Raw genomic sequence first — 27,500 nt, forward strand, 5'->3', positions numbered from 1 at the left:
ATATATATATATATATATGCATATATATATGTATATATATATATATATATATATGCATATATATATATGTATATATATATATATATATATATATGCATATATATATATGTATATATATATATATATATATATATATATATATGCATATATATATATATATATATACATACATATATATATACACCAGTGAGGTTCACTGGTGTGTTTTAATGGAGCTCTATGGAACAACGTGGATCTGCTCTGGATTATTGAGTTTCATGATTCTGATTTCACAGATGTTTTATTGTGGTTTTTATTTTTTGTGTCTTTGTCTTCAGTGCGTTTGTGCATCGATGTGGACGTACAGCTCGTATCGGCAATCATGGCAACGCCCTCGTCTTCCTGCTGCCAATGGAGGAATCCTACGTCAACTTTCTGTCCATCAACCAGAAAGTGAGTTTGCAAAAAAAGAAAATCTCTAAAACCATCAAGTTTTTTTATTGCTGCTCTACTCCTGGATGGGTTTAAATACTGCTGACTACTACTGACAATACTGCAGATGTTCTATTATCACTGGACGATGAATTGGTCTCTTGTCGTGTCCTCAGTGTCCCCTCCAGAAGCTGGTCCTCACAGGTGAGGTCGTGGACGTGCTGCCCAAAGTGAAGGCCATGTCTCTGGCGGACCGAGCGATGTTCGACCGCGGCATGAGAGCCTTCGTGTCGTACGTCCAGGCCTACGCCAAACACGAGTGCAGCCTCATCTTCAGGCTCAAAGGTGGGGAAAAAAACAGCCACTTCACATCTTCTTCACAAAGCACAGACGTTAACATTTCAGCCACTGCACCTTTTTCCTCCGTCTAGACCTGAACTTCGCCACCTTGGCCCGCGGCTTCGCCCTCCTCCGCATGCCCAAGATGCCCGAGCTGAAGGGGAAGACGATTCCCGGCTTCACCAGGACGACGCTGGACACGGACACCATCCGCTACAAGGACAAGAACCGGGAGAAGCAGAGGCAGAAGATGCTCGCCGAGCTGAAGGAGAAATTGAAGACGCCTTTACCTAAGAGGAACTTCATCAAGAATAAATCCTGGTCCAAACAGAAGACCAAGAAAGAACGCAGGAAGAAGAGATCCGCCAAGAGGAAGCTCGAGGAGGTATTTCTTTCATTTTTAAATCTGATGATCAGCATCAGAGGTTTGGATTTATTCACGACTCCTCATTTTATTTCTTCCGTGTCTGCAGGGCTCCGACATAGAGGACGAAGACATGAATGAGCTTTTAAATGACACTCGCATCCTCAAGAGGCTCAAGAAAGGTCAGATCAGCGAGGAGGACTTTGAGAAGCAGATAACGAGCGGAACAGGAGGAGCACCGAGGGACGGGGAGCAGCTGTGAGCAGCTGTGTTGCATTCAATTAAAACGTTGAGACATTTGTTTACCTTGTGATGAAAATGGATTTTTTTTTATTGAGTTATAAATAAAGCTTGATGAGCTCGTCGCTGACGGCAGACGGGGTGAGGACTCCCAGGTCGGTGAAGAGGAGGGTGATGAGGGACGGAGGCGTGTAGTCGATCATCAGATGCTCCTCCGACAGGTTCTTCACGGTCTTCAGCGTGTCCGCTTTGTACTGCGGAAGCCGGGAGAACGTTTGTAAAAGGAAAAAATAGAACAAAACAAAGTCCCAGACGTGAAATCCTCTTGTCTGTTTTCTTACCTTAAACTTGTCGGGCACGTCCTGTTGGTTGAGCGGATAGAGGCGGACGAACTTGAAGCTCTCTGCCACCACGTAGAAGGGCTTGTTGTGAGCTTTGGAGCACACGGCCATCTGATACGTGCCGATCTGTAAACAGCCAAGATTAAACGTTCAGCTCTGTTTGTGTCTCGATCAGTGGTGGAAAGCATCTCAGGACAAGCTGGAGGTACTTGTATTTTACGCTACTTTATACTTTTACTCCGCTACATTTCAGAGAAGCTATTTACTCCACCGTGTTTGTAGATGAACACGTTGAAAACACCTCAAAAAGTTGAATTATTAAGTCTTATTTTCTGTCAAAAATCTGCCATTGATGTGAGATGAAGTCAACTTGTTTCAATAAAGTGAGGTCCCTTCTACTCTAAAGCAGTGACCTTTTAGTCTGTCTTTTTTTTTTAAAGGGGACATATTTAAAAACAGACTTTTTCAGTACTTGTGCACAAACATCTGGGAAACTGAAATAAAACAAGTCAATCAGATTTGGATTTCCCTCATGCTGACTCATTAGAATATACCGCCCATGGAGAGCTACCTTTGCTAAGGCGCACCATATTCTTCTTGCCAGCCAATCAGAGCAGACTGGGCTTTTTTTGACAGGCGAGTCTTAAAGAGACAGGCGCTAACACGGATGCAGCAGGGTGAAACTTTAAATACAAGACTCTTATTTCACAGAGTGGTATTGATACTTGATGAGCTTGTTTTGTGATAAAGGCTCCGGACGATTCACTGAAACTCACCTTGTTGATGATCCCTCCGCTCTCAACGACTCCCTCCGCTCCAACAATAACGAGGTCTACTTTCTCCAAGACGTACCTGAGGGGAAGATGTCAGAATACATCCAGGTTTAAGGTTCATGAAAGTATGACACTGCTTTTGACTTCATGATAAATGTATTTACCCGACAGCTGCATCCAGGACGACTGTCACTGGGACGTTGAGCTTTCTCAGGGCGTCCGCCATCTGTCGCCTGCACTGAGAAAGAAACAATGAGTGTGTGTGTGTGTGTGTGTGTGTGTGTGTGTGTGTGTGTGTGTGTGTGTGAGTGTGAGTGAGTGTGAGACAGAGAGAAAGAGACAGAGACAGACAGACACAGACTGTGTGTGTGTGTGTGTGTGTGTGTGTGTTCACTCACCCGGCTGAGTCGGGCTGTGACTCCGTCACGTACACAGAGAAGCGTTTCTTCTCGGCTGCAGCTTTTTCCAGCACCCGGAGGACGACTCTGGAGTACGAGTGAGTGAGGATTTTCTGAGAGAGGAACATTTTAAAAACATCAGTCACCGCCTTAAAGAGCCAGTGCGTAAGATTTAGTGCCATCTAGTGGTGAGGCAGAGGCCTGCGCTCTCTCCGAGTGACCTTCCAAATGATAAAAAGACTAAATGTTTATATTTCACCTGATTTGTTTGATGTTCCCATTCAGTTAAAGTGGCAATCTTTAAGATGTTCCTTTAAATAAATGTCTTGTTAAGTCACTATCTTCTGCCAAAGGAGGTAACACAATGGTGATGGAGCCCACTGACGAAAGTATTGTGATATTTATGTATTTGCAGTATTATGAACTGGGTTTCTGTGGTGACATTCCCAGAAATAAATACTGTATAATAGTTCTTCATTAAATACAAATTATCCTTCAACCGGGACTGAAATCTTAAGGATTGACACTTTGAGTGAACGTAGTAGTACTACATTAAATGAAACACTCACAGCTCCGTCTTTGATGAAGGTGTGACAGAGTTTAGCGACTTTGTTCCTGGACATCGAGATCTTCTTCAGAAAAAGTTCTCCTCTCTCCTCCATCACCTTCTTACAGCGAGACAGATCCTGAAAGACAGAGACAGAAGTTAAGAGTTAGTCTTGTAACTTTAAATCAAGATGGGTGTTTTCCTCCAGGGAGGACATTTTGTGATGAAACATACCCGTTTATTTTAGTCAAACTACTGAAGCTGCATACTGGCCACTCACCTCGTGCTCCAGCGATGTGAGACTTATGAAGCGCAGGAAGAGCTCTCCTCCAGAGGACACGGCCACAGACGAGTCCACTCCGGTCAGGCAGTCTGTGGCCGACGTCAGGCTCTCCCTCAGGCCCAGGATGGTCTCACCTGAAGGGGGACAGCTGGTCAGATAAGAGGCCCTGGTTCACCTCCAGGAACACAGGATACTTCTAAACACTGTACTTTTTACTGTCCTACATCTCAGAGGTAGATATTGTACTTTATACTGTACTACACCTCAAAGGAAGATATTGTACTATTTACTGTACTACATTTCAGAAGTAGATATTGTACTTTTAACTGTACTACATCTCAGAGGTAGATATTGTACTTTATACTGTACTACATCTCAGAGGTAGATATTGTACTTTTTACTGTACTACATCTCAGAGGTAAATATTGTACTTTATACTGTACTACACCTCAGAGGAACATATTGTACTATATACTGCACTACATTTCAGAGGTACATATTGTACTTTATACTGTACTACACCTCAGAGGAACATATTGTACTATATACTGCACTACATTTCAGAGGTACATAATGTACTGTTTACTGTACTACACCTCAGAGGAACATATTGTACTTTTTACTGTACTACACCTCAGAGGTACATAATGTACTTTTTACTGTACTACATCGCTACATGATGATCTTATAGAATATGACGCATTGATGTAGATTAAACTAGTCAACAGGATATAAAGGAGTTAACATGCAACAGACACATGAATGCAGCATTAATATTAATCCAGAAACAGCAGATTTAATAGTAAAACTCTGACATTTTACTGCACAACCAATCATTTTACTTCACATACTTTAAGTACTTTCTGCTAAAGGGTCGGAGTACTTCTTCCTCGCTGGTGCACATGGATGATGGAGTGAATGAACACACACCTTTGTCTCTCTTGAGGAACTCCAGCAGAGTGCGGATAGCGGCCACAGCGGAGGGCATGTCCGGGTCTGTCCTCATCTGAGCCCTGAAATACTCCACCAGCTCTGACCGAGACACAAGCAACACGGTTCATGTAGAATTACACCAACCTTTAAAATATGAGAGGAAACGGGGAAACGTGAAACAAACTTACCTTCTTCATTCATCCTGACACCTACAAGTGAGCCTAAAAGCTGCAGTCTTTAGTGTGAAAACTAAATAATGTTTACTGAATTCTATCAGACCCAAATATTTTGGCACATGCCAAATAATCTGCTGACTCCGTGTTCCTGCAGCCTTCGTTTAAATCAAATTATACTCAAAATAAAACAAAATATCAGTTCAAAATCAACAATGTCCGCTCAGCTTTTCTGAACGCTGCCTCAGAATAATCCTCAGTCTGTGTAGAAAGTTGTATTGTCACTATTCGCCGAGTTACACTGCGTTACGAGCTGAGAGCTGCGTGTTGACGTGTCGCGGAGAGATGACGTAGAACGTTTGTTTCCACCCTGAACGTCGTGCCCTCTTCAGGTGCTGTCGGAAATATTGAGATTCATTTACATTTTGGTGAAAATATTTAGGCTAAAATTGTTCATACTTGTGTCTTTTGTAAATTAGATGAGGAAACACTTTTTTCTATTATTATTATTATTATTATTATTATTATTATTATTATTATTATTGTTATTATTATTATTATTATCATTACAATTGTTACTATTATTATTATCTTTGAGTTTTCGCTCTTCTACTTTGTATTGCAACTGCTACACAGTAAATAAAGTTTTATCATATTTATTTTGGGTAGACATCAGGCAGACATGCAGTTTTATGTGTTTTATTAATAAGAAAATGGTAAAACACTTTAAGTCCCCCTACTTAGCATGTATTAACATACAATAAACATTGAATTAAGTACCTATGATGTAACTGTCAATAACTCCTCCTGTGGGCACCCGTTAGTGGAGGCTGCTGGACTAACTCATGAAATAATATTAAATGTTTCTTAATTGGAGAAGTTGCAACTTAATATAGTCAAAAGAGTCACAAAACCTAAAATAATTCAACCATATGTTACGTTTTAATTTGTATTACTATGCTCATTCCATCACCTACAACCACACGCCTCAAGCTTATATTTAGCTGTATTATATGATATTTAATACAAATATTTAACCCCCCCACTATGCAAAAAATCCCAGTTAGAAACTGGTATCCCTCTAATTACATGTTTAGATAAAATGGCCTTAAGAAAACAGAATTTACAAATCATAAGCTTGTTCTTGTTGTGTTACCGTTATGTGTTTGCTAACTTTATTCAATAAGATTTATTTTCTTAATGTGTCATCTGTTAACATTCACTTAATCTCCTAATGTAGTGGTGGAAAATCCATTAACATGCTTTAATGTACATGTTCATTTTTAATCAGTTGTGCTGATAATACAACATCTCTTTCTTTAAATCACAAACAGTCCACTCCGCTGCAAATCTATGGCGCTGCTAGTATACGCTGCTAACATCCGGGAACTAATGAGGTTAAATGAGCCGATATTGCTGTAAAACAGACAAAGGTCCAAGGAGATGACGTGACTCTCATGAACCAACTCTGCAGTACACTAATGTATTTGTAAATGTTTACATTTCATAAAGGGCCAGTGTGTGGAGTTTAGAGACATCTAGTGGTGAGGTTGCAGATTGCAACCAACCGAAGCGCCTCCCGTGTGCCATGCGGGTAGGAGGACCGACGAAAACCCCGGGTGACCCCTGAAATAACAGCCTAGCTGAATATAGGAACTTTATTTGGGTCATGTCACATCCTTTCTGACATCTTACATATGAAGACAGGTGAGATTTAAGCCTTTCCATTGAGAATATAACAATATAAAACATGCTTCAAGCTTTCAAGAGAAGGCCCAGAGAAAGACCTTTCATAGGAATACAGCAAATAAACAAATGCTGTGTTTACTGTATTTAAAGATAGTGTTGCTGCCAATAGGCCACAACTTTAGTCTACACGCTGTTTTGTGCTTGAACTAATATGTATAAAAACACAAGTTTGGTTTAGTATCACCTGAAGTGGCAACGAGGAGGTTCACAACCAAAAGTCCAGCCTCTAAAATATGATAATTTGCTTTATATAATTTAAAATGTAATATCTCTGGGTTTTGTTGGGACAAAGCACGTCATTTGACCATGTTATAATTGAATCTGGGAAAATAAATGGCTGTTTTTTTTTTTTTACCTAAATAAAGCATCTAAGCCTAAAGTTTCACCCCAAACTTCTAGTAGTTTTTAGTTCTTTGTTCTCCTGCAGACACACAGCAGGGAGACAGAACTGCAGCTGCAGCTCCACCTCTCTCTCTCTCTCTCTCTCTCTCTCTCTGTGTGCTCTATCAATCCGCGCATGCGCAGTGGCTCCTCTGTGCGCTCTGTACTGTTTGCATTGTGTCTGAACTGCCGGCGAGCTTTTAGAAAAAAAAAAAAATATTATATCCAACCGCGGCAACAATGTCGGGCAGGTCGGTCCGAGCGGAGACCCGGAGCAGGGCGAAAGATGACATCAAGAGGGTTATGGCCGCTATTGAGAAAGTACGAAAATGGTAAGAGTGGAAAAGAAAAAAGGGCTTCGTTATCTAACAACGAGGAGAAAAAAAAGGCTTCGGCTTGTTGGGGGAGGAGAGAGGGAAGGAGACGAGAGTGAGGGATGAAATTAAAGAATTTGGGAGATTCACGGCAGATGTACTTGCAGCTCAGGTGCACCGGGGCGCACTATAGTGCGGTGCACCGCCACAGCACCGTCGTCTGGCTGCTGACATACAACATGTAGCCGTTTTTCTCTCTCTCTTAACGGCTAAAAACGGGTTGAACCCAGAAGCCATTTCGATGCAGTCACATGAAGCCATTGCTTGTAGCCGTTTGTTTGCGCGTGAAGCTCCCGCGGCGGAGGGTTTTCTTTTTTACCCCCCTCAGAAAACCTCCAAATAACTGTTGACTTGGAAACAATTTGACGACGGCGGAGTAGTTTAGTCCGTCTGGGAGTTTTAAATTAAGCGCTTTGAGTCGCCCTTTAGGTCTGATAGAGGAGGAAGGTGGGGGTTGGGAGAGAGGAAGTAGGCTAACTGAACACGTAGCGACTCGGTCCTAACGTTTAACACTAAAACACACTTTATACACACGTATCGGTTCAATTATACACACGTTTATGTCGAGGGTGTATTGATTTGTTCGATTTAGGCGTGTAACCCCGCCTGGGGGTGGCAGAATTTGTTTTTTTTATCAGGTGGTTTAATCAAACGTCCCCAGGTCAAAGTCAGTAGAAGTTGGTGGTTTGAAAATAATGTTAATTTACCGGTTTTATTTTTGAATTTGAAAATAAAAGACTTCGTGGAATTTGATTTTAAGCTTTTGGGTACAAATATATTATTTTATACATTTTATTTTTAAAAAAATTGGGGGTGTTGTGTATTCTTTTGTTTTCTGCCCCTGTAAATATAAGCTAATACTGTATGCTACTAAACTAGCTTAAAAGGTATAGTATTTATAAACTCAAGAAGTATATTTTTAAGGTAATTGTACTTTACTTGAGTATTTCCATTATATACCACTTTATACTTTAATTTCACTAAATTTCAGGGTACACAACATATATTGTACCAACATATAATATAACCTAGTTATCAATTGTTTCAGCTCAACCAGCTAAATGTGATGATAATAATAAAACAATATTATATCCTATAGTATAACACTAAATACATTTTGAGTGCTATTACATTGATACTTCATGTACATTTAGCTAATCATACTTTTACTAAGTGACATTTTCACTGCAGGACTTTTACTTTAATGTCTTTATTGCAGTAATAGTACTTTTACTTTAATTAAATTTACTGAATACAACAGTTGATTGATTCATTGTTATTTCTTTAAGCCAAAGTTCCACCGTTTCTGACAGTTGATTGAACAAAATAAGACACTTTAATATGCAATTGAGAATATTCTTTATTTCTGATATTTTACACACCAACTGATCACTTGATTAATTAAGAAAATATCTGTAGTTTAATCAATAGTGGAAATATACATTGGTTACAGCACGAATCACAGACTATTTAGATTTTATATTATTGTCTTATTGTCATTTCTAGTCGGCCCGACTGAAATGATTCGTTAACCTGATTATAAATTAAATATTTTTCTCTTTTGAAGTGATTTTATGAAAAAAATCCATAAATCCTCTCGTTCCAGACATTTAAAGATGTCAAATTAGGATTCTGGGAAATCAAGACTTCCTTGGCCGCAACTAACAAATATTTTCATTTCTGTTTACTCCCCTATGATTTCCCCAATTACTCGTTTTGGTCTATAAAATGTCAGAAACAGTTCCTAAAGCCTAATGTGATGTTCTTAAAATTATTTTATATACTGTACTGTAATTATATTGAGAGACATAATGAGCCTTTGGGATTTTAGAGTCTATTTATTGTTAACATCATACGTCTCCTGCTGCGTTAATCACAATATTTCCCAGTAAGTAAGTAAGTAATTTGTTTAGCTCCAGCCTCTAAAATATGATAATTAGCTTTCTATCATTTTGAATGTATTATCTCTGGGTTTTGTTGGGACAATAAAGTAATGTGACGATGTTATAATTGGATCTGGGAAAATGAAATGTCCATTTTAACTAAGTGGTTAATTTAAAAAGTTATCAGGAGAATAAATAATTAGTTGCAGCCCGTACATTTAAACTCCTATCACTATGATTTGTATTATATATGTATTATATATTTATACAGAAGTGTGAATGGTAATAATGTGATGTGCTTGTGTTTCTCTCCGACACAGGGAGAAGAAGTGGGTGACTGTTGGAGACACGTCTCTCCGCATCTACAAGTGGGTTCCAGTGACGGAGCCCAAATCAGATGACGTGAGTTCAGCCTCTTCATCACACTGTGTGACCTCAAACTGGAGCTTTAATCTGTAACACGTTGAAGACAAATGAACACTCAACACTGTTCTTTTCCTCTCGTTGTAGAAGAACAAGAATAAGAAGAAGGGTAAAGATGAGAAATACGGCTCAGAGTTGACGACTCCAGAGAACAGCTCCTCTCCAGGGATGATGGACATGCACGGTACACTCAAACACAATCGCACTAATGTTGTACTAATTATACTAATGTATTTAAAGAAAGGTAACTAAAGTGCCTCCATCTCTCTGTGTCTTTTCTAGATGACAACAGCAACCAGAGCTCCATCGCCGACTCGTCCCCAGTGAAACAGGAAAACAGTTGTAGCACCAGCCCGGCCCCGGAGCCCGCCGCCCCGTCTCACCGCGACAGCAGCGAGGCCAAGACTGACCAGAGCCCCGACAGCAAGCGGGGTCAGACACCAGCACACACACACACACACACACACACACGTAACGCAACGTTACCACACATCTACTTTCTCTCTCAGTGGACGTCTAGCAGGTGGTAGTTCAGCAGCTGATCGGCCACTTCCTGTTTTTGTTTTGCCAGTTTAATCCAGCCTCAGTCAGGACCAACAGCATCACACTGAGAGAACAGGACTACTTCCTCTTATTTAAATACAGCTTCAACTGTCAACTTTCTTTCTCTGGTTTCCTCTAAAAGTCCCAAAAATCTGATGGAAACTTCACATGTTGATTTCATGTCTTTCAACGCGGCACAAGTTGTCAGATTAACGTAAAGGAAAAAATGCTAAATCCAGTAAAACTTTTTACATACAACGTGTGAGGAAATAGGACTTAAGTTAAAGTACAGCTGCTAAAGGAACCTTTTCATCATCCATTCATCTTGTGATTATTCTCATTATGAATCTTTTGGTTCACAAAATGGAGAAAAAAGGTTCCTGTCTTTAGATTGAACTTTTGGTTGAACAAAATATTAATTACTTCATAATTTTATCACATAAGACGGAGAAAACCAGCAGGATTTCACAGTTTATGAAGCTGGAACCTGTGGATTTTTTTGCGTTTTTGCTTTAAACATTATTTAACAATTAATTTTTTTCTGTAATTCTGAAATTTCAACGTTTCCCGTCTAAATATATTGTGTTTTGACACTTTTGCACTGTCAAATATTATAAGATAAGCAGCAGAATTTACTATCTGATCAATTGTTTGGGTTAGAAAATGTAAAAATGTTTGAGTCTCTCTGGCTGACATGACTCCTTGTGACGGTGCAGTACCTCCTCACCACCACACGGTGTCACTAACGTGTCAGACAACACGTCACCTCTGTGATCTCTTCACTGCCGTGTGATAACATACTGTATGTTCCTCTCCTCAGGTAAGACCCCCCCATCATCAGAGACCTCAGAGAGAGCACAAAGTGCCAAGAGAGACAGTCTGTCCTCGGGGGACAAGGAGTCTTCAGACAGCAAAGCCACTCAGGTAGCAACACTTCACACACACACACACACACACACACACACACACACACACACACACACACACACACACACACACCCAGGACCCACTAGCTCAAGTTGTGGATGTTAAAATGCACAAAAACACACCCGTAGAAACTATTGACTGTGATGTTTGGAACAGCAACAGTAAACAGGATGTTATTATTACCTGGAAACAGAGGTGTGAGCACCACAAACAATATTATATTTCAGTTGTGTTTGTTTGGATGCAGAAATCTCAGAGACAAATATCTCACAAGCAGGACAAAAATAAACAAAGTACGAGGCCATTTAATCAAAGTAGTTTCTGTGTATCTGCTGCTCTAACGTCTCTTCTACGACTACAACCATAACGTCTGTTCCGCTGGCACTCAGTGAGTGTTGTGTGGATATTTATAGTCACACAGACACAGTCAGACCTTGAATAACAGCATGTCCTTGTTTAGCAGCAGCAAGCAGGCGAGAACGCTAACGCTAAGCTAACATTCAGCTACGGCTGGAAAACGTACACGCGGGTCACCAAAGAGGCTCGTTAAAGACGTCCACATGGCTCCATGCAGCAGATCAATGAGAGCTCACAGGGTGGAGCAGTAATTCACCTGGATTCAGGTCTCCAACGATGACATGTTGGGCGCTTGAATTTTAGGGGATTGGTCCTTTTTAAAAGTCTTTTAATGTAGTGTTTAAGAAGCTGTGGGAACCCGGATTAAATAGTCCTTTAATGATGCATATGCAGTCGTGGGAATGTAGCTGATCTTGTACAAACTGTATTCTAGTTTTCACAAAAGAAGTGTGTTGTTGTTATTATTATAATAATGTTTATTATGTTTTCTTTATTATAGGACCTAGAGGAGGAGGCCCCGCCCACCAAGAAAAGCAAAGCGGAGTCTTCGTCTCAGGACTTTGAGGAGAGTTAAATGTTTGGAGTCGTTCCTCTCCTTCACCCTCCCTCCTCCTCCCTCCCTCCCTCTGCACCTCCCTCCATTAACTCTAGATAATTTAGGGCTAATGGATCTCCCCCCCCCCGTCCCCTCACACTCCTCTGCCACAGAGGGAGAATGGATATTACCTCTATTCGCTGGTCCCCCTCCGTGCTTCCTTCCAGTTCTCCACACTTCTTCTATCACCAATGCCAAGAGAAGCTCCCCTTTGTGACCAGGTGTGTGTGGGTGGGGGGGGGGGGGGGGGGGGGGCAGGCACAGTCCCCTTTGTGACCCTGACCTGCATCTGTGACCAGAGAGAGTCAACACTGGGGATCTGATCCGCTGCTCTGAGACCAGTTGTAAAAGGTTTCCCTGGACCTTCGGCCCTAAAGCGACCACGTCACTTCAACCCCCCGATCCGCCTCCTGTTAGTCTGATGTTCTATATTTGTTTAGGAAACGTTTAGGGTTTTTTTCTCAGGAGGGTCAATGCACTGTTATGGTTATGTCACAATCGATCACAGATAGATTTTTGCTGCTGTAGTGGAAGTCTTTTTTCTCTATCCATGAAGAGTTCTCCATTCACATGTTTATGTTTTTTATTTTTCACGTTAGTTTGTGGTTCGTAGAAGAAGAAGAAGACGGTACTGGTCAACGTGAACTCTTGGATAAGTAGTGGAGACAGGCGTAGGTAGCGTAGATCCTGAAGCTGTGCCTTGAGTTGTTACGTTTCAGGTCAAGCAGGTTTTGAATTTAAACTTTGGTGCCATGTTTAGTTTTTTTGCCTTATAATCATCACTAATTAGTATTCTCCAATATTTATAATCAACTGCAACGCTTTTTATTTGAAGGGATAGTTCAACATTTCTCGATACCACTCTGGTGTCGTTAGCTTAGCTTAGCATAGAGACTGGAAACAAAGGGAAAAGGCTAGCCTGGCTCTGTCCAAAGGAAACCCCCCCATCCACAAAAAAAACAGCTACTAATGTTCTGTTGTTATACGGTTTAACGTGTTGATTAGTGAAGCTTTAATTAGCTGTTTCTGACTTGATGCTAAGCTAAGCTAACCATCCCCTGGCTGTAGCGACATGAACCCCCCCCCCCCCCCCCCTCAAAAAAAAAACAACTGCCGAGCTATCCCTTTTTAGAAACAGCTGGAGACTGGAATTTGAACACTACCCAGAAGAACTTTTATCTTCTGGACATTTTAAACGTAAATCAAAGTTCCCCTCGCTGGTTTGTTTCTACTTCAGGTGGCTTTTTGTTTGTTTCCTTCCTAAAGTAGGACCCGCCCAGTGACGGGGACTGGTTTTCCCCGTCTGGTCCACCATCGTGACGTCTCATCTCTGTGTATCACTACTTATCTCTGACAGAGGGGTCCAGTCCGTTAGCTCATTGGTTCTGATCCTCCTCCAAGGTGCTGTCTGTCGGCTGAATCCAAACACCGCTCGCGTGGCATCGAGCGCCCGGTTTTTGTGCAACTTACTTGAACTTTATATCCATGTATATTTCTATATGCATGCATATATAGTGCGGATTCAGACCTGGGACCTCTAATGTACATCCTCACCCATGTCAGACTGAGTTTCATCACTATTTACTCGTGAAATCAATTGAATCACTGCAAACCAACGACTTCATGACACAACAGGGGCTATTCAGAAGTACTTTCACGACGCAGAATTACTTGATCAGATTTCAGAGAATCAGCATTCACGTGGATGGAGAGAAAAGAAATAAAACACACAACTGTCTCGGTTCAGAGGATGGATTAGCATATACCTCATTCCCAGTCCAGCAGCGCTGGAACTTAAAATGCTATTGTATTGACATTAACAGTTATTAAAAAAAAAAGCATTATGTACACTCAGTTTAAAAAAAGAAAAGAATAAAGATCTCACTTCTGTTGTAGCTTTCACCTGATTGAGCCGATTGCTTATAGTTTGCTCATAACTGTGTGTTTTAAAAAAACAAAAAAAGAGCTGTGAGATGTTAAATCTTGTATTTTTTTTTTCTTGGGACCATTTGTTTCTCTTTAGATCTTTGTACAGATTTATGGTTTGGTTTGACTTATTTATTCCATCAGTAGTGCTCAGTTTTTATCATGTCCAATGGTTTTGTTTTCTTAATAAAATTCACAAAAGTTGTTTGTGTTCATTGTTTGAACGGAGTTATAGATAGTACAGATATACTACAAATATTCACTCTAAGTACTTATGGAAGTACTAGGTTTTGGCTCAGCGTGTGGTAACCAGTGTATGTGTGTGTATACATGTACACACACACACACACACACACATATATATATAAACATACACGTATATATGTACACACACGGTTGCAGAAACAGGCAACTTTTAGGAAGATGCTGCATAAATCACAGCCACTTTCAAGATAAGAACATTTTAATATTTTTTTATATATATTAAATTTCATATCTATGTATAACTATATGTATATAAATGATGTATGTATATTGTGGTATTAGTACTTCTTCCACCACCGCTGCTGCTACTAGAGTGACAAAAGGAAACATGAACACAAGCTTGTTTCTTAGTATTTCTGTATTTCTATTGGCCTGCTCAGGAGTATACAGTACATAGAAAACAGTGACATTTTACACCACGTCAACATCTGTAAAATAGTTTAGAAACCACTTCCTACACGGTGCCTGAAATACATATAGAAAACGTTACACTAATAATTAGACGCATCACTTAAAAAGTACACAATGTTTTAAAGTCTCTACAAATGGGCTGTTTTCTTCTTCTCCTTATACAACATGGATCTTATCAACAGGGCAGAAAAATAAAATGTAGTACACATAGAAAGCTATCGTTTGTCTCATGGCACTGTGTACACATTTATCAGAAGGAAGCCTCCGATTAGTATTTACAAAGACTCGTGTCAACGGTTAGTCACATCACGTATTATATAATACACTGTTACACTAGAAGATTCAATATGATCCAAATATTGTGCTTAAGAACGAGAGAGGTCAAATACACGTCGCTATAGTACACGGTCGATTTAAAGGAACGGTTCGACATTTTAGGGAAATACGCTCGTTTACTTCCTGACAGTTAGATGAGATGATTGGTGCCAGTAATATCAGTCCGTTAAGTCCTGATAGATTTATCAGAGCACTCAAATTTAGGATTAAGTAGAACTTGATGCTGCAGAGCCAGAAATATGGTGCCTGGTGCCTACATTACCCACAATGCAACTAGACTTACGACAAGAGTGCGTTACGCTAGCGGTGGCTAATGTAGCCTGGAGTCGCTAGCCTAAAGTCGTTCTTACTTCTTTCTGACTCCAAACTTTCTGATTTTTTTTTTTTTTTTTAAATTTGTTCAAACTTTAACCGACGCCGACTCAAGTGACATCACTTGAGTCAATTTATCAGACTTAACGCAGCTCCTTCTGGAGACACTAAAACGCCGAATAGAACTTTTTTTTTAAACATCTTTCTAGCTTAAAATTAAAATTAGTTAAAAGTATGTAGTAAAAAGTAAAAAGTAAAGTTGACCGTCACACCGCCATGCGTTGCTAGAAACGTGTCGCAACGCGAAAACATTGTTTTTCTAGTGATTTTTAGCATAAAAGTAAAAAAATGTACCGCTTCCTTCCTGTTTTGGTGCCGGTAAATGCGATAGAAAGAGTGTGAAAACTGCAAATATAGACAAAAAGTTTGACATTACCAGTATTTAATTACAACTATGTATAACTTAATAGCATGGCAGCGACAAGAGCTAAGAATTAGCTGTTTTCTCCCCGTTTATAGATTTTGTGCTAAGCTAAGCTAACCTGCTCTGACTAGCTTCATATTCAGCATACACACAAACACACATGAGAGTTGATCTTCTCATCTAACTCTCTGCCAGAAATCGCATATTTCCCAAAACTGAACCATCGTCTTTAAAGCGGACACTATGAAACGGGACCGCGCAAAATAATCGGAACCGACCCTCGCGATAAAAATCCCTTTTTCTTTAGAAGTTAAAGTTTGTTTTACTGCTGAATTTTTTAAAGTGGACAGTGCAAAACTAAGTTAGTAGAGGCTTCTGTAGTTTCTATCTGGTGAGTTTTCATCCCGGTACTTGAGGCAGATGTATTTGAAAAGCCCAAAAACACTACAGTAGTCCTAGTACAGACTACACACCTTTACATCAGTGCTAGCTTATGTCCCTGTAGGAATAAAACTAAATAAATCACTGGTTAGTGAAAGATCAGGCAATAAATAACATAACTTCATCATTAACTACAACGAATCCTCGAGGATATTAACCTGCATGATGATTTATGGAAAAGTGTTGCGAGGAAACAATCACGCAGTCCATTTAGCAGCTGCTCCGGAGCTTTTCATCAAGCTGTCATGCGAATGTAGATGAACTTCAAATCTCAAATTTTACACCGACAGACAGACGAGAAGTCCTTAAAGTGCTCAGAAAAACGTTTAAACCATAAGACCAAAGATTTAAGATATTGACGAAAGCTGCAGAGCAACTAATAAACGGACCTTTCAGTGAGATAATTTTGTCAAACATAAACATGTTGTAAAGCCACTTCATACAAAACTAAATATATTTTAATGAACTGATCTTTGTGTGTAAAACCTCCTTAAGTCAAGGTCCACTTACTGGCTTTTCCCCCCCCTGCAGTAAACTCCCTCCACTGAGGAGGACAGTGAGATGCAGTTGAAAGCTCTAGAAAATAAGCCAGAAACTTTGGAAGCTACAATTTCCAAAGTCGAGACTGAACTTCACAGAGAATCACTGATTTTCCATAAATGAACATTCAGGTTGATTACGACAGAGTATTAGGGCCACTTAAGAAGACAAATGACTGATCATTTGAATTAAAAAACAGCGTAATATTTTGTTTATAGAATAAAGTTGTTATACTAAGTTGGAATATTTAAAGAAAAGTCTGAACCTTTTGAGAATAAAGTACTATTTAGAGAATAAAAATGTCATATTTTGGAAATAATGTAATAGAGAGAGAAAAGTCACAATATGTAAAGAATAAAGTTCATATTTTGAGAAATAAAAGTTTTATTTTTTTTCCAGAAAGTTGTAAAGTTTCAAGAATTAGGTCATAAAATAAAAATCAAAGTCATAATTTTCAGAATTAATTTGTAATTAGAGAATAACATCCTAATATTTAGAGAAAGGTTGTACTAATTATAATATAATAAATATAGTATGTAAATAGTATGTAAAAATAGTAACTGTACAATATATATGGACTGTTAGGAAATTATAAAACATGCACATTTAACTATTACAGAAATAGCTCGACTAAACCCTGAAATATTCTGGTGTTCAGGAAAAACTGGAATTATTGTTTAGGTTTTTTTGATTTCTACAGTACTATATACTGTATTAAACATGTTTGTCTGTGATTTATGAATTTGTTATTGTTTCTTTTGTTGTTCAAAATGTTGCCTCTTACTTCTTGAAATTCTTTTGGCCCTAACACTCCGTCGCAGGTTGACAGGCTGGAGGAGAGACTTTAAGACTTTAACTTTTAATCATTAAGAAGTAGAACGTCTGACGTGGCAGTATCTCTCTGATTGCTCTGCAGCCCTACAGACTGGAGGAATGCGATACAGAAGACAGGAATGTGGAGTCGGAGAGGTGCTTCATTTTTAACTGTGCTTCATTAAGTTGCATCATTTCTTTCCGCTAAATAACAAATAAACCCCAAATTATTTTTAGAAACAAACGTTAAAAAACGACGAGTGCAGAGGACGGATTCCTTTTTTCGTTATAAACATCAATATTGCACCGAAGCAGCATATTTGGACGAGCGTTCCGCGTTGCAGTTTATGACGGTGGCTACCAGTGATATGCATAAATACAGTATAAAAATACAATATGGAGAAAGATCTGCAGGGAGGTGAGTCAGGCTGGTAAGAGGTGAGCTGTGTTTGAGAGGAGAAGGGGAGGATTTAAGATGCAGGTGAAGAGTTTATTTGTTTTTTGGAGCTACTAGAAGGTCTGGTCGTCGTTGCAGGACTCCGTGGCGTGACCGAAGGCCTCGCAGATGTCGCAGTAGGGCCTCTCGTCGGCCGGGTTGCCGTGATAGGTGGTGTGAGGTACCGAGTCGGGGCTCTGGGCCTGAGTGGGACAGTCCTCCGTGTCGTGGAGGTCGAAGCAGTCGCAGATATCGCAGAACAGACGCGGCGTCGCCTTCTTCTCCTTTTGCTTTGACACGCCTTCCACGAACCTGTGCGACAGAGAGGAGAGTATTCTGAAGAAGTTTGGAAATTTGTTCGATAAAGTGTTGGAAAAGTCAATATGTTTGTGTCAAAGATAAAAGGGTCATCTTTACAAATCTCTGTTTTTGTACAGAAAATATGAAATGTTAATTAGGGAACTTTAGAGATGCTGGACGATACAACAAGATAATCCTTATTGTCCTGCAGGGAAATAAATTTGGCATTTCATAATCTTTGAACAGAGCCAGGCTAGCTGTTTCAACCTGTTTCCAGTCTTTATGCTAAGCTAAGCTAGCTGTTGACTGGCTAAAACTTCATATTTAGCCAGTCAACAGTGATATAATCTTCTTATTTAATTCTCAAGTGTGATCGTTCTCCATAAATCTGGCGTTTACCTCCTCGATCAGTTGTTTTATTTCACCGGCATCCCCAAAAACCAAATGTACAACTTACAACATAAAAACAAATAAATGCATCACTGTGTATTTCTATTATGTATTATATTTCTTACCCGTCCGTCCCGTCGTTGCCGTTGAACTCAGCCAGCACGAGCTTCTTCAGTTTGATCTTCAGCTCCTCGTTCTTCCGCTGCAGGTCCACGATCACGCTGTTCAGGAAGTTGATCTGAGGGAGACGGACGGAGACACAGATCACCTTCACAGTGGGCACAGATACGGATGTGAAGGTGTGTTCTGTGAAGCGTCCTGACGGTCTGACGGTCTTACCTGCCCCTCAGCGAACTCCTTCTCCCGCCTCAGCTGCTCCAGAGCTCCATCGCCTGCACAAGCATCAGAGAACAAAACAGTTGACAAAAGAAGAAGAATCTCCAGAACGGTGTGAACGCTCTGATCCTCGTCTCCTCACCTGAGGGCGGAGCCTCCATGTCTTCTCCCTCCGACACCTGCGTTCCCATGAGCCTTTGCTCTAGACTGTGAACGCGGCTCTGCAGTTTAGCTTTGTCTCCCTCCAACGTCTCCACGGCCGCCTGCAGCGTCTTGGCCACGGCGTTCTCTCCTCGCAGCACGGCGATCTGCAGCGCCGGATTCAAACGGTCAGAAAAGACGGAGCCAAGTTCAAAAAGAAATGATGAGACAGTCACGAGCGAGTACCTCGTTCCTCAGAGTCTCCAGCTCCTGGTCTTTGTCTGAGATTAAGACTCCGGTGGACTTCTGGAAGTTTACTTCCCCCTCCGTCCCCTGATTGGAGATGGTTTCTCTGTGGACAAATAAAGAGATTCAGAGTCATTCAAAAACAGCTGAGAGGTGAACTTAAATGTTTATCAAGTGAAATCATCATGTTCTCAGTGTGGTTTGATTGTTCGTCCATAGGGTACCTTAAATATTAATGCATGTAAATATCGCTTACTACTGTAAAACATCCGCCTGACTTCACTGGTAAACTGTATTGTTCCAGAATAAATTCAATTTTAATAGATAAATAACGCTGGATTTTTACATCAACACAGTAACAAAACTGTGAGAAATCAAGAATTTAATCTCAGTGGATTAATGGAGCTCTGACTTTAACCACCTGCCTCCTAAACCCATCCAGCATCTCTGTTACATCCTGTTTGAGAGATGAAACCTGACATGAACGTCGTTTCACTGAATCACGTCTCCCGTCTTTGTTTCACGTTCTTTCTGCTCTAATTATTGTGCTTCACCTCCTCGTCTCCCTCCGGCCGACACCACGGAGCCGTCGGCTGCTCCTTCACTTTGTCGCTCTGATCTTAAATATCAACTCTGATCCACGACCATCACTCCCACTTTGAGATGTTTTGATCCTCTGATAACGGAGAGGTGAGACGATAAAAACTCTCTTTTGTCTCCAGACTTACAAACGGATTCAAATAAGATCAAACAAACAAATAGAAGTGAAACTTTTAAAACGTCTGTCAGGAATAAACTCTGTACTCAGTTTTTAGTACTTGTACTTCACTTGAGTATTTATATTTAAGGCAAATATTGTACATTTTATGTTATCTTATAATTTCATAGCTTCAAGATTTAACCACCCAACAGTATATAAAGCAGATTAAATTAGCTCCACTACAAATGTAAGCACTGCTCACATATTTATCATTAAATTGATCCAATAATAATACGCTGACAGGTTAAGTACATCTTTTGTTGCTAATACTTTCATACTTTTACTTTTTCCGGCAACTTTAACTTAAGTAATTGATTTGAGTACTTATTTCATCACTGAAAACATGTTGTCTTCATCTACTAACAATTAATCACTGAATTAAGACAGTAATCAGATTAATCAATATCAGTTATTTATGATTTATCAGGGTAGAAATAGGTTGATAATGATGAAAAATGTCCTTAAATCTGCACACATCAATGTGAAACTTTACATTTTTAAAGCGTGTGCAACTTAAAGTGACTTTCCGATCACATATCAGAGCCTGAGTGCTCATCAGAGCGCGTTCAAAAGGCCGAACATGACAGAAACAAAGAGTACACACACACACACACACACACACACACACACACACACACACACACACACACACACACACACACACACACATAAGGAACCCTTGTCCCGGTGTCTTACCTGGTCTTCATGTCTGGCTGTTGACTGTTGCGCTCCTCATTGTGCTGAGAGGCAAACACACACACACACACACACACACAGATATAGAAGCATTTAAATAGAAGCTAAACCCGTCTGAGCTTCAAGAGTTCAGTCACAGCGGGGAGTAAATCCTCGCTGTGCCAAAACCTATTACTCAAATCACCGATTCTGACTTAAACTCTGATCTATAGCAGGAGGAAGCTAAAGGAAGTTGTTTAAATGACGGCAATCATTTTTACCTCGTCGAGAGACTTCTGGGAGGCCAGCTTCAGCTCCTCGCTGAGAGAGAGGAGAAAGAAGAGAAGAGGAGACGTTAGAACAGTCTGCGATGCATCCGTGTCACCATCGCTGCTGTACGCTTCAAACTGGTGTGCAGCCAGATGTGTTAGCATCTGTTAAACATGCACACACACACACACACAAAATAATTAAATGATTTGGTGAGGAAAAATGAAATATGAAGTGTCAGATTTGATTATGAGCTGAAAAGTTCTGCAGCAGGTCAGATAAAGTTGCATTGCTCTGTGAAACGAAAATAGAAAATGCCCCAAAGCCTTTTTAAGGTTTCACTTACACCTGCAACAACTAGTCCAATAATTTATGAGCCGATTTAAAGAAAAATAACCGGTATCGTTAAAGTAATTTTTTCAGTAAAAATTAAAAAATTTGCTATCTGTAGAAAACAAAAAACGTTGGTTGGATAAAACAAGACATTTGAAGATATATTCTGGCTTTTATAGACTAAACAAACCATCAATTAATTGAAGAAAATGATCAGCAGATGAACTGATAATAAAGATACTAGTAAATTGTAGACCTAGTTTAACGTTGCATCCAATAAAATGAGTTGCAACCATATTAAATAAACATATTCCTGCAGAAATACTTTGTCTCCCCCAAAAAAGAGACAGCAGTGTTTAGAGACACTGAAAGAAACAAATACAGCAGACTGCATTCACTTGCTTCCAGATGTTGAAGACAAAAAAACATATGCTGCTGATGGAATTTAAATGATGCTATAATCACCTGAGTTTTTGGCCACTTTGGGAAAACTTATAAAGTCTCATTTACACATCCAGCAGGAACAGAGCAGCATTAGCATCCGGAGCCTGCAGACCTGATGAATTCAAGTCTTTTTAATCCTTCATCTCCGGTTTTGGTCTCCACCTCCAGAGGGAAATATCTTTCTCTTTAACTGCTAAATGCTGCACCACGTACAGCATGTTTTCATATTTTGTTTTGCTGAAAATTGAGATTGATTAAAGCCGCTTTAGAGCAAACAAAGACTCCTGAAAAATGCTTTCTTTCAGATTTATTCAGGTCAATTCCTTTTTCATGAGCATTTTTAAAAGCAGTGGAATCAGTTTGGACTACATTCTGAAAGTCAATGTACTGTATGCACTTTCTACTGATATAATCCAAAGAATCAAAAGCCATCTGTTGGTCTGTATCTGCTGCTACATCGTCCCATTTTAAACATCTTAAAGGATTTAACAGCCGTAAAACCCCACCGTGCTTTCATACACTCTGCAGTGCTGCAAAGATACAGCAGTGATACAGCACGCATGCAGCAAAAACACCATCAGGATGTGATAAAGCTGACACTGTAACCCGAGCATATGATCACATTTAGACCCAGAGACAGTCGCAGAGACTGTGTTGTCTGGGAATTTATGGACCTGGATATTTTTGGATGCTGGAACGGAACGATTTCTGCGGGAGAAATTGAAATTAGCTCCATGTAGGTCATTCTTAGGATTTGTGTCAAAGGAAGACGCTATGTGTGACTAATAGCTTCTCCTGGCAGCAGCTGGATGAAATGTTTATCTGCCTGCTGTGTAATTACATCGGCCATGCCTCCATAGCATCCACTCAAACACAACAGAGAGGAGTTTAAAGGCACTATAGAAAAATATGGTTTATTACATACGCTTTGTAAAGGAAACGTCACTGCTGTCCCTGTCACTCGTATTCTCTCTCTGAGCGTAAACAGAAGCAGCTGGAGCTCCGCTTCTCCAATTGTACTTTGGAAATGTATTCATGCATCATCTATAATTTAACAGTGTTTTACTGTAGTTTTTATGCTCCGCCTCTCTGCAGAGAGAATTGAAAATTAAACTTTCATTTCTACACCAGAACACATGGAAGAAAACTGAAAGCGGCGCCGATTAGTTCGGGTCTGTTTGACCACTTTTCCAGAATTAAATAGCAATTGTTGGATGGATTGCCATAGAATTTGGTGCGGAGATTCACGTTCCCCAGAGGATGAATCCTAGTAATATTTCCTTTAGCGCCACCACGAGGCTAACATGTTTTTAGAGAAATATCTCCACAACTGTAAGATGGATTGCCATGAAATGTAATAACATCCCTTATCATCATGTTAGTTACTAGTTTTGAGCAAAACTAACCCGAATCCCATCAGCCTCAGCTCTACCTTGTGTTTACTGCTAATAAGCAAATGTTAGCATGCTAATAACGCCTGCAAAACATCAGCATGTTATCATTGCGAGCATATTAGCATGCTAATGTTAGGACTCAGCTCAAAGCACCATTGTGTGGAAGTGCAGCCTTGCGAGCATGACTGTCGACTCTTGGTTTGACGGCATAATTTCTAAGTGAAGAATCATTCTGACTGTGAAATAAAGGCTTTATAAACACGGCAAAAAAATATTAAATAAAATTAAATATTTTTTGGGATATTAACAGCTGATTTCAACAGACAAACCAAGCAGGATTTGACCTGCTGTGACACAGAAAAACAACATAAAACACACATCTGAGCCGTTTACAGCTGCTCTCTGAGACGCCACAAAGGTCACATTGATTCCACACACACACACACACACACACACACACACACACACACACACACACTCTCTCTGACGTCACAGTGAGAGCAGCCGCCATGTTGGAGCCAGGCGGTCCTAGGAGGAGAGACGGAGCGATTACATAACAGCAGCAGACTGAGGAAGGATGGAGGAGCACATTGTTGAGAGGAGAACGGATGTTTAACACGACTCCTCTTTGTGCAGAGCTTTAAAAAAATGAATTGGGCATTCACAGAAATACAGACGCTCCTTCTGTTTCACCGGAACTATTATTATATTTGTTGACATCTCCATCTGCTGCTCCTCCTTCAGGACGCTACATATATTGATGACTATAATTCAGCCAATTAGATCCATCTGGAGCTTTGACGTCACAGCTCGGGGCTCTGATGACTCAGGGGAGGCGTGGCGGGATGATGTAAAGACACCACATATATGTACACACACACACACACACACACACACACACACACACACACACACACACGGTCTAGAAACAGGCCTCGACATCCGGCTGGAGATCCACCACAGACACAACAAAGTCAAATAAAAAGAGTATTTTTACCTCCCATCAAAAACTGTTTCAGCTGAGCGATCAGTCAAAGCTCTGCCGGTAATTAAAATTTTAATGAATTTGTTGCCACGCCAACACAGCCATGAAAGGAGTCTGTAATACATCTAGCTGTTCACAGAGGTCTTAAAGGGACCACACCGGTTACATTTAGTGCTTTTACATCAAATCATTTCGCAGTCTGAATGCATTTTGTTTTTCTTTCATTCATTTCATCTCTATGAAAACTCTCGAGTTGTGTCATCCACATCACTCTGAGAACACATAAGGGCCCTGTTTTGTCTTGTTTTCTTCTGAATTGGCTTTGCTCAGTGCATCATGCACAGATGGAAGGAGCGGCACAAACAGGACGGAGGTTCACTCAAAAGAGGCAACACAAAGTGAAATCACGTGTCACATGTAGGGCTGGTTATCAGGGCTCGAAAAGAACTCAGGACCAAGTATTATTGTTACTTCTCCAGTCAATCGATACCTGCATTTGATCCTTTTTGCACCTAGATCTAGAAAAAAAAGTATCAAATGAAGTACTCTATCGGTGTCAGTATTACTTTAAGGGCACCGTTGGTCTAACCAGTGCTACTTAGATGTTTCATAACCTTTGTGATGTCAATCTGCTGCTATTTTGGTGATCTTACTCACATAGCAAACTCAATACTCTGCGATAACGCAATAATACTTGAAACGTAAATAAACCAATTTAACTAAACACTCCTCAGCCGGTAGATGCGTGCTGGGCGCTGTCACCGGGTAAAACGCTAAGCTCTCTTAGCTGTAGCTAAAAAGTCTAGTTTTCTTTATCTACACCTGTTAAATACAACATGTATGAAAAGAGAAGGAAATGTACATCCCAAAATCTCAAAACTACAAACATGCATTTAAAGTCTATATGATTTGTAGTTAAAGATCTAAAACATTAAGGATGTACAACATTTTGAGCAGTGAAAAAGATGGAAGCCATTTCACACCAGAGTGTATCGTGCATTGTACTCCACCATCATATCCATAACAACATAATAGCAGCCTTTGGCTAATTATGGGCTTTACACAACAATTTATGGCATATTTTTTTAAGTGGAAGCATCTCTCTGGAGAGCTACAGATGGAGCCACTTTAATGACACATTTGACAGTGATAGTTTTTATATGTGTATTTAAATGCAATTAAAATAGAGCCACATTCACGCGGCCCTTTACAGGAGACACAGAAGCCAACAGTACTCACATTTCCTTGCAGAGGACTCCGATTCGCTGGTTTTCTGAGCTGCTCCGCTCCTTCGACAGACTGAGCTCCTCCTGGTATTTAGAGTTCTGCTGTTTTAACGCCTCAAGCTGAAGAGGAACACACACACACACACACACACACACACACACACACACACACACACACACACAGGTTTAGGATTCAAGTATTCTCTTTTGCTTTGAAAATATTCACAGCTAAAGTATTGTTGCACTGGAGGCCCGTTCGGACTGGATTTACTTCTCCAGGGGAGGTTTGGGTGAATTTAACATCTTGCTCGTCAGTGATTGTAATCACATCCGGTACGTTTTCATCTACTTTTATTAAAAGTATGCCGAATTATCTATTAGCAGCTCCTGTTTGCAGTGCACCATTGGATGTACAGACCACCATTACTGGATGACTTTGATGCTGAAGAACACTTAAAAATGTTTGGAAGTGTCTTTTTTCTTCTAGGATTTCCATGCGTTTGTTTGCGATAGACATTAGAGAATCACACTTATCAATATGTTTTCATGAGTTCTTCGAGAAGGAGTATGATTTTTGACTCGGAAACCTGCCTCCCCTTCAACTCTCCTATTAAGAACAGCTTTGTAAAGACGTCCGTGGATCCGGAGGAAGACTACAAATATCTTACTTTGTTCTACGAAGAGTACAAAACCCAAAGACATTCAATGTTGTTGTACAAGATAAAGAGAGGCAGGACATCTTCATGTTACAACAGCTGGAATGTTTGACTTTTGACCTGAAGTTTAGGAGTTAAAACACAGACGATGAACCAGAAGGTTCCTGGTTCGAGTCCAATCAGAGACCTTTTGTTGCATCTCACTCTCACTCATTCCATGTTATCTCTATAATGTCTGAAATAAAGAAGAAACATGCTTCCTCTTCCCCCCCAAAAACAGCTCTACTATTCACCATAAACACATATATCCAACATCAGACCCTATTGAACCGCTTTCACATCAGAGGAAAAGCTGCAGTCAGACAAGAGGAGTTCTGGGTCACTGAGAGTGAAACTGCAGTTCATTCTTAAAGAAAACACGACACATTGATGTATTTTTGGCGAGTCAGCAAAGAGCAGAATGAATCCACGTGAAACTAAAAATAAAAGCCCCAAAGACGTCACGTCCTTCAACTTCTCCTCATGCAAACTTTTAGTTTCTCATTTGATTGGTTCAGATATGTGGGATTCATCATCTCATGAATCATCAAATTGACACGTGCGGCGCTGAGATCTCAGCCGTTTTAAAATAGCAGTAGTCAATAATGAATTACTTTCAAATCAATGCATTTGTTGCAGCTGGCTTCAGATAAAATGAAATAAAGACTTGATTCACACCGTCAGCCGTCTGCAGCACGTTTCTGTTTGCACGTCGTCAGCCGTGTTGTCGGATGCTTTTGCATGCAAGTTTTTAGCACCTCAGAAACGATCTACAGCTCCACGGTGAGCCCTAGTCTGCACATATGAACATATATACACACACACACACACACACACACACACACACATGCAGAATGTAAACATTATCTGCTCGGGTCAAAAGCACAACATCCATCACAAAATCTCACATCAAAACACCGATAAAAATCATCTATGAGAGCTAATTAGAGACAAGTTAACAGCGTCTCTTCCTGCTCAGAGATTCAGTGAAATGCACTTTGATCTGCTGCACTGATCACGTTTAAATCCTGAGCTTCAAACACCAACAGACGGTCCTACCTGGTAGTGAGGCGAGTAGATGTTACTGGAGTAACCCTGATGCAGAGCGGCTACGTCCATACCTGCACCGCTCACCACTGCTGGATGTTAAAGCTACGTTCACCTGTTTAACAGCAGCAGTGATGTCGCTATGCACCCCCCACCCCTCCTCTCTCTTTACAGCATCACACACACACACACACACACACACACGGACTAAAACACTAAAACAAGCTGGGCATCAATAAACCATCAGCTCTCATCCCCCGCCGAGCACGGCTGAGAGAGGGAAATGGAGAGCGTGTCGCCTCTCTCTCTCTCTCTCTCTCT

General features: G+C 40.3%; 4 protein-coding genes across 6 annotated transcripts in view; 2 read left to right on the forward strand and 2 right to left on the reverse strand.

The window, feature by feature from the left end:
* ddx55 (DEAD (Asp-Glu-Ala-Asp) box polypeptide 55) overlaps positions 1 to 2,104 on the forward strand; it is a 5,808-nt gene extending 3,704 nt beyond the window's left edge. Inside the window, 4 exon segments of the mRNA XM_068705651.1 lie at positions 276 to 432; positions 588 to 756; positions 843 to 1,135; positions 1,224 to 2,104. Coding sequence (XP_068561752.1) covers positions 276 to 432; positions 588 to 756; positions 843 to 1,135; positions 1,224 to 1,376 — 772 coding nt within the window. The 3' untranslated portion in view covers positions 1,377 to 2,104.
* Positions 1,424 to 5,136, reverse strand: eif2b1 (eukaryotic translation initiation factor 2B, subunit 1 alpha). 2 transcript variants are annotated; one of them, XM_068706428.1, is made up of 9 exons: positions 4,818 to 5,136; positions 4,627 to 4,728; positions 3,694 to 3,830; positions 3,436 to 3,552; positions 2,867 to 2,979; positions 2,633 to 2,701; positions 2,472 to 2,547; positions 1,696 to 1,821; positions 1,424 to 1,608 (listed from the first exon to the last, which is right to left on the reverse strand). In XM_068706428.1, the coding sequence occupies exons 1-9, from the start codon at positions 4,828 to 4,830 to the stop codon at positions 1,453 to 1,455; spliced, it is 909 nt and encodes a 302-aa protein (XP_068562529.1). In that variant the 5' UTR covers positions 4,831 to 5,136; the 3' UTR covers positions 1,424 to 1,452. The 2 variants fall into 2 exon arrangements, with proteins under 2 accessions (XP_068562529.1, XP_068562528.1); XM_068706427.1 differs by having other exon boundaries at positions 1,424 to 1,821.
* Positions 5,137 to 7,039: 1,903 nt separating this feature from the next.
* On the forward strand, positions 7,040 to 14,164 carry bcl7a (BAF chromatin remodeling complex subunit BCL7A). The gene is made up of 6 exons (XM_068706429.1): positions 7,040 to 7,264; positions 9,510 to 9,591; positions 9,700 to 9,796; positions 9,895 to 10,044; positions 10,976 to 11,079; positions 11,939 to 14,164. The coding sequence occupies exons 1-6, from the start codon at positions 7,173 to 7,175 to the stop codon at positions 12,011 to 12,013; spliced, it is 600 nt and encodes a 199-aa protein (XP_068562530.1). The 5' UTR covers positions 7,040 to 7,172; the 3' UTR covers positions 12,014 to 14,164.
* A 400-nt stretch (positions 14,165 to 14,564) lies between these two features.
* Positions 14,565 to 27,500, reverse strand: part of clip1b (CAP-GLY domain containing linker protein 1b) — a 29,855-nt gene continuing 16,919 nt past the window's right edge. For both annotated transcript variants that reach the window (XM_068706431.1, XM_068706430.1), the window contains 8 exons: positions 25,451 to 25,557; positions 21,067 to 21,106; positions 20,807 to 20,850; positions 19,351 to 19,456; positions 19,106 to 19,271; positions 18,967 to 19,019; positions 18,753 to 18,865; positions 14,565 to 18,249 (listed from right to left, as the gene is read on the reverse strand). In XM_068706431.1, the coding sequence (XP_068562532.1) occupies positions 18,012 to 18,249; positions 18,753 to 18,865; positions 18,967 to 19,019; positions 19,106 to 19,271; positions 19,351 to 19,456; positions 20,807 to 20,850; positions 21,067 to 21,106; positions 25,451 to 25,557 (867 nt within the window). In that variant the 3' untranslated portion in view covers positions 14,565 to 18,011. The remainder of the gene's footprint in view (positions 18,250 to 18,752; positions 18,866 to 18,966; positions 19,020 to 19,105; positions 19,272 to 19,350; positions 19,457 to 20,806; positions 20,851 to 21,066; positions 21,107 to 25,450; positions 25,558 to 27,500) is intronic.

This window comes from Cebidichthys violaceus, unplaced genomic scaffold (genome assembly GCF_023349555.1).
Source record: "Cebidichthys violaceus isolate CVI_PGR_0920_01 unplaced genomic scaffold, fCebVio1.0.p SCAF_12, whole genome shotgun sequence".
Classification (NCBI taxonomy): Eukaryota; Metazoa; Chordata; class Actinopteri; order Perciformes; family Stichaeidae; genus Cebidichthys; species Cebidichthys violaceus.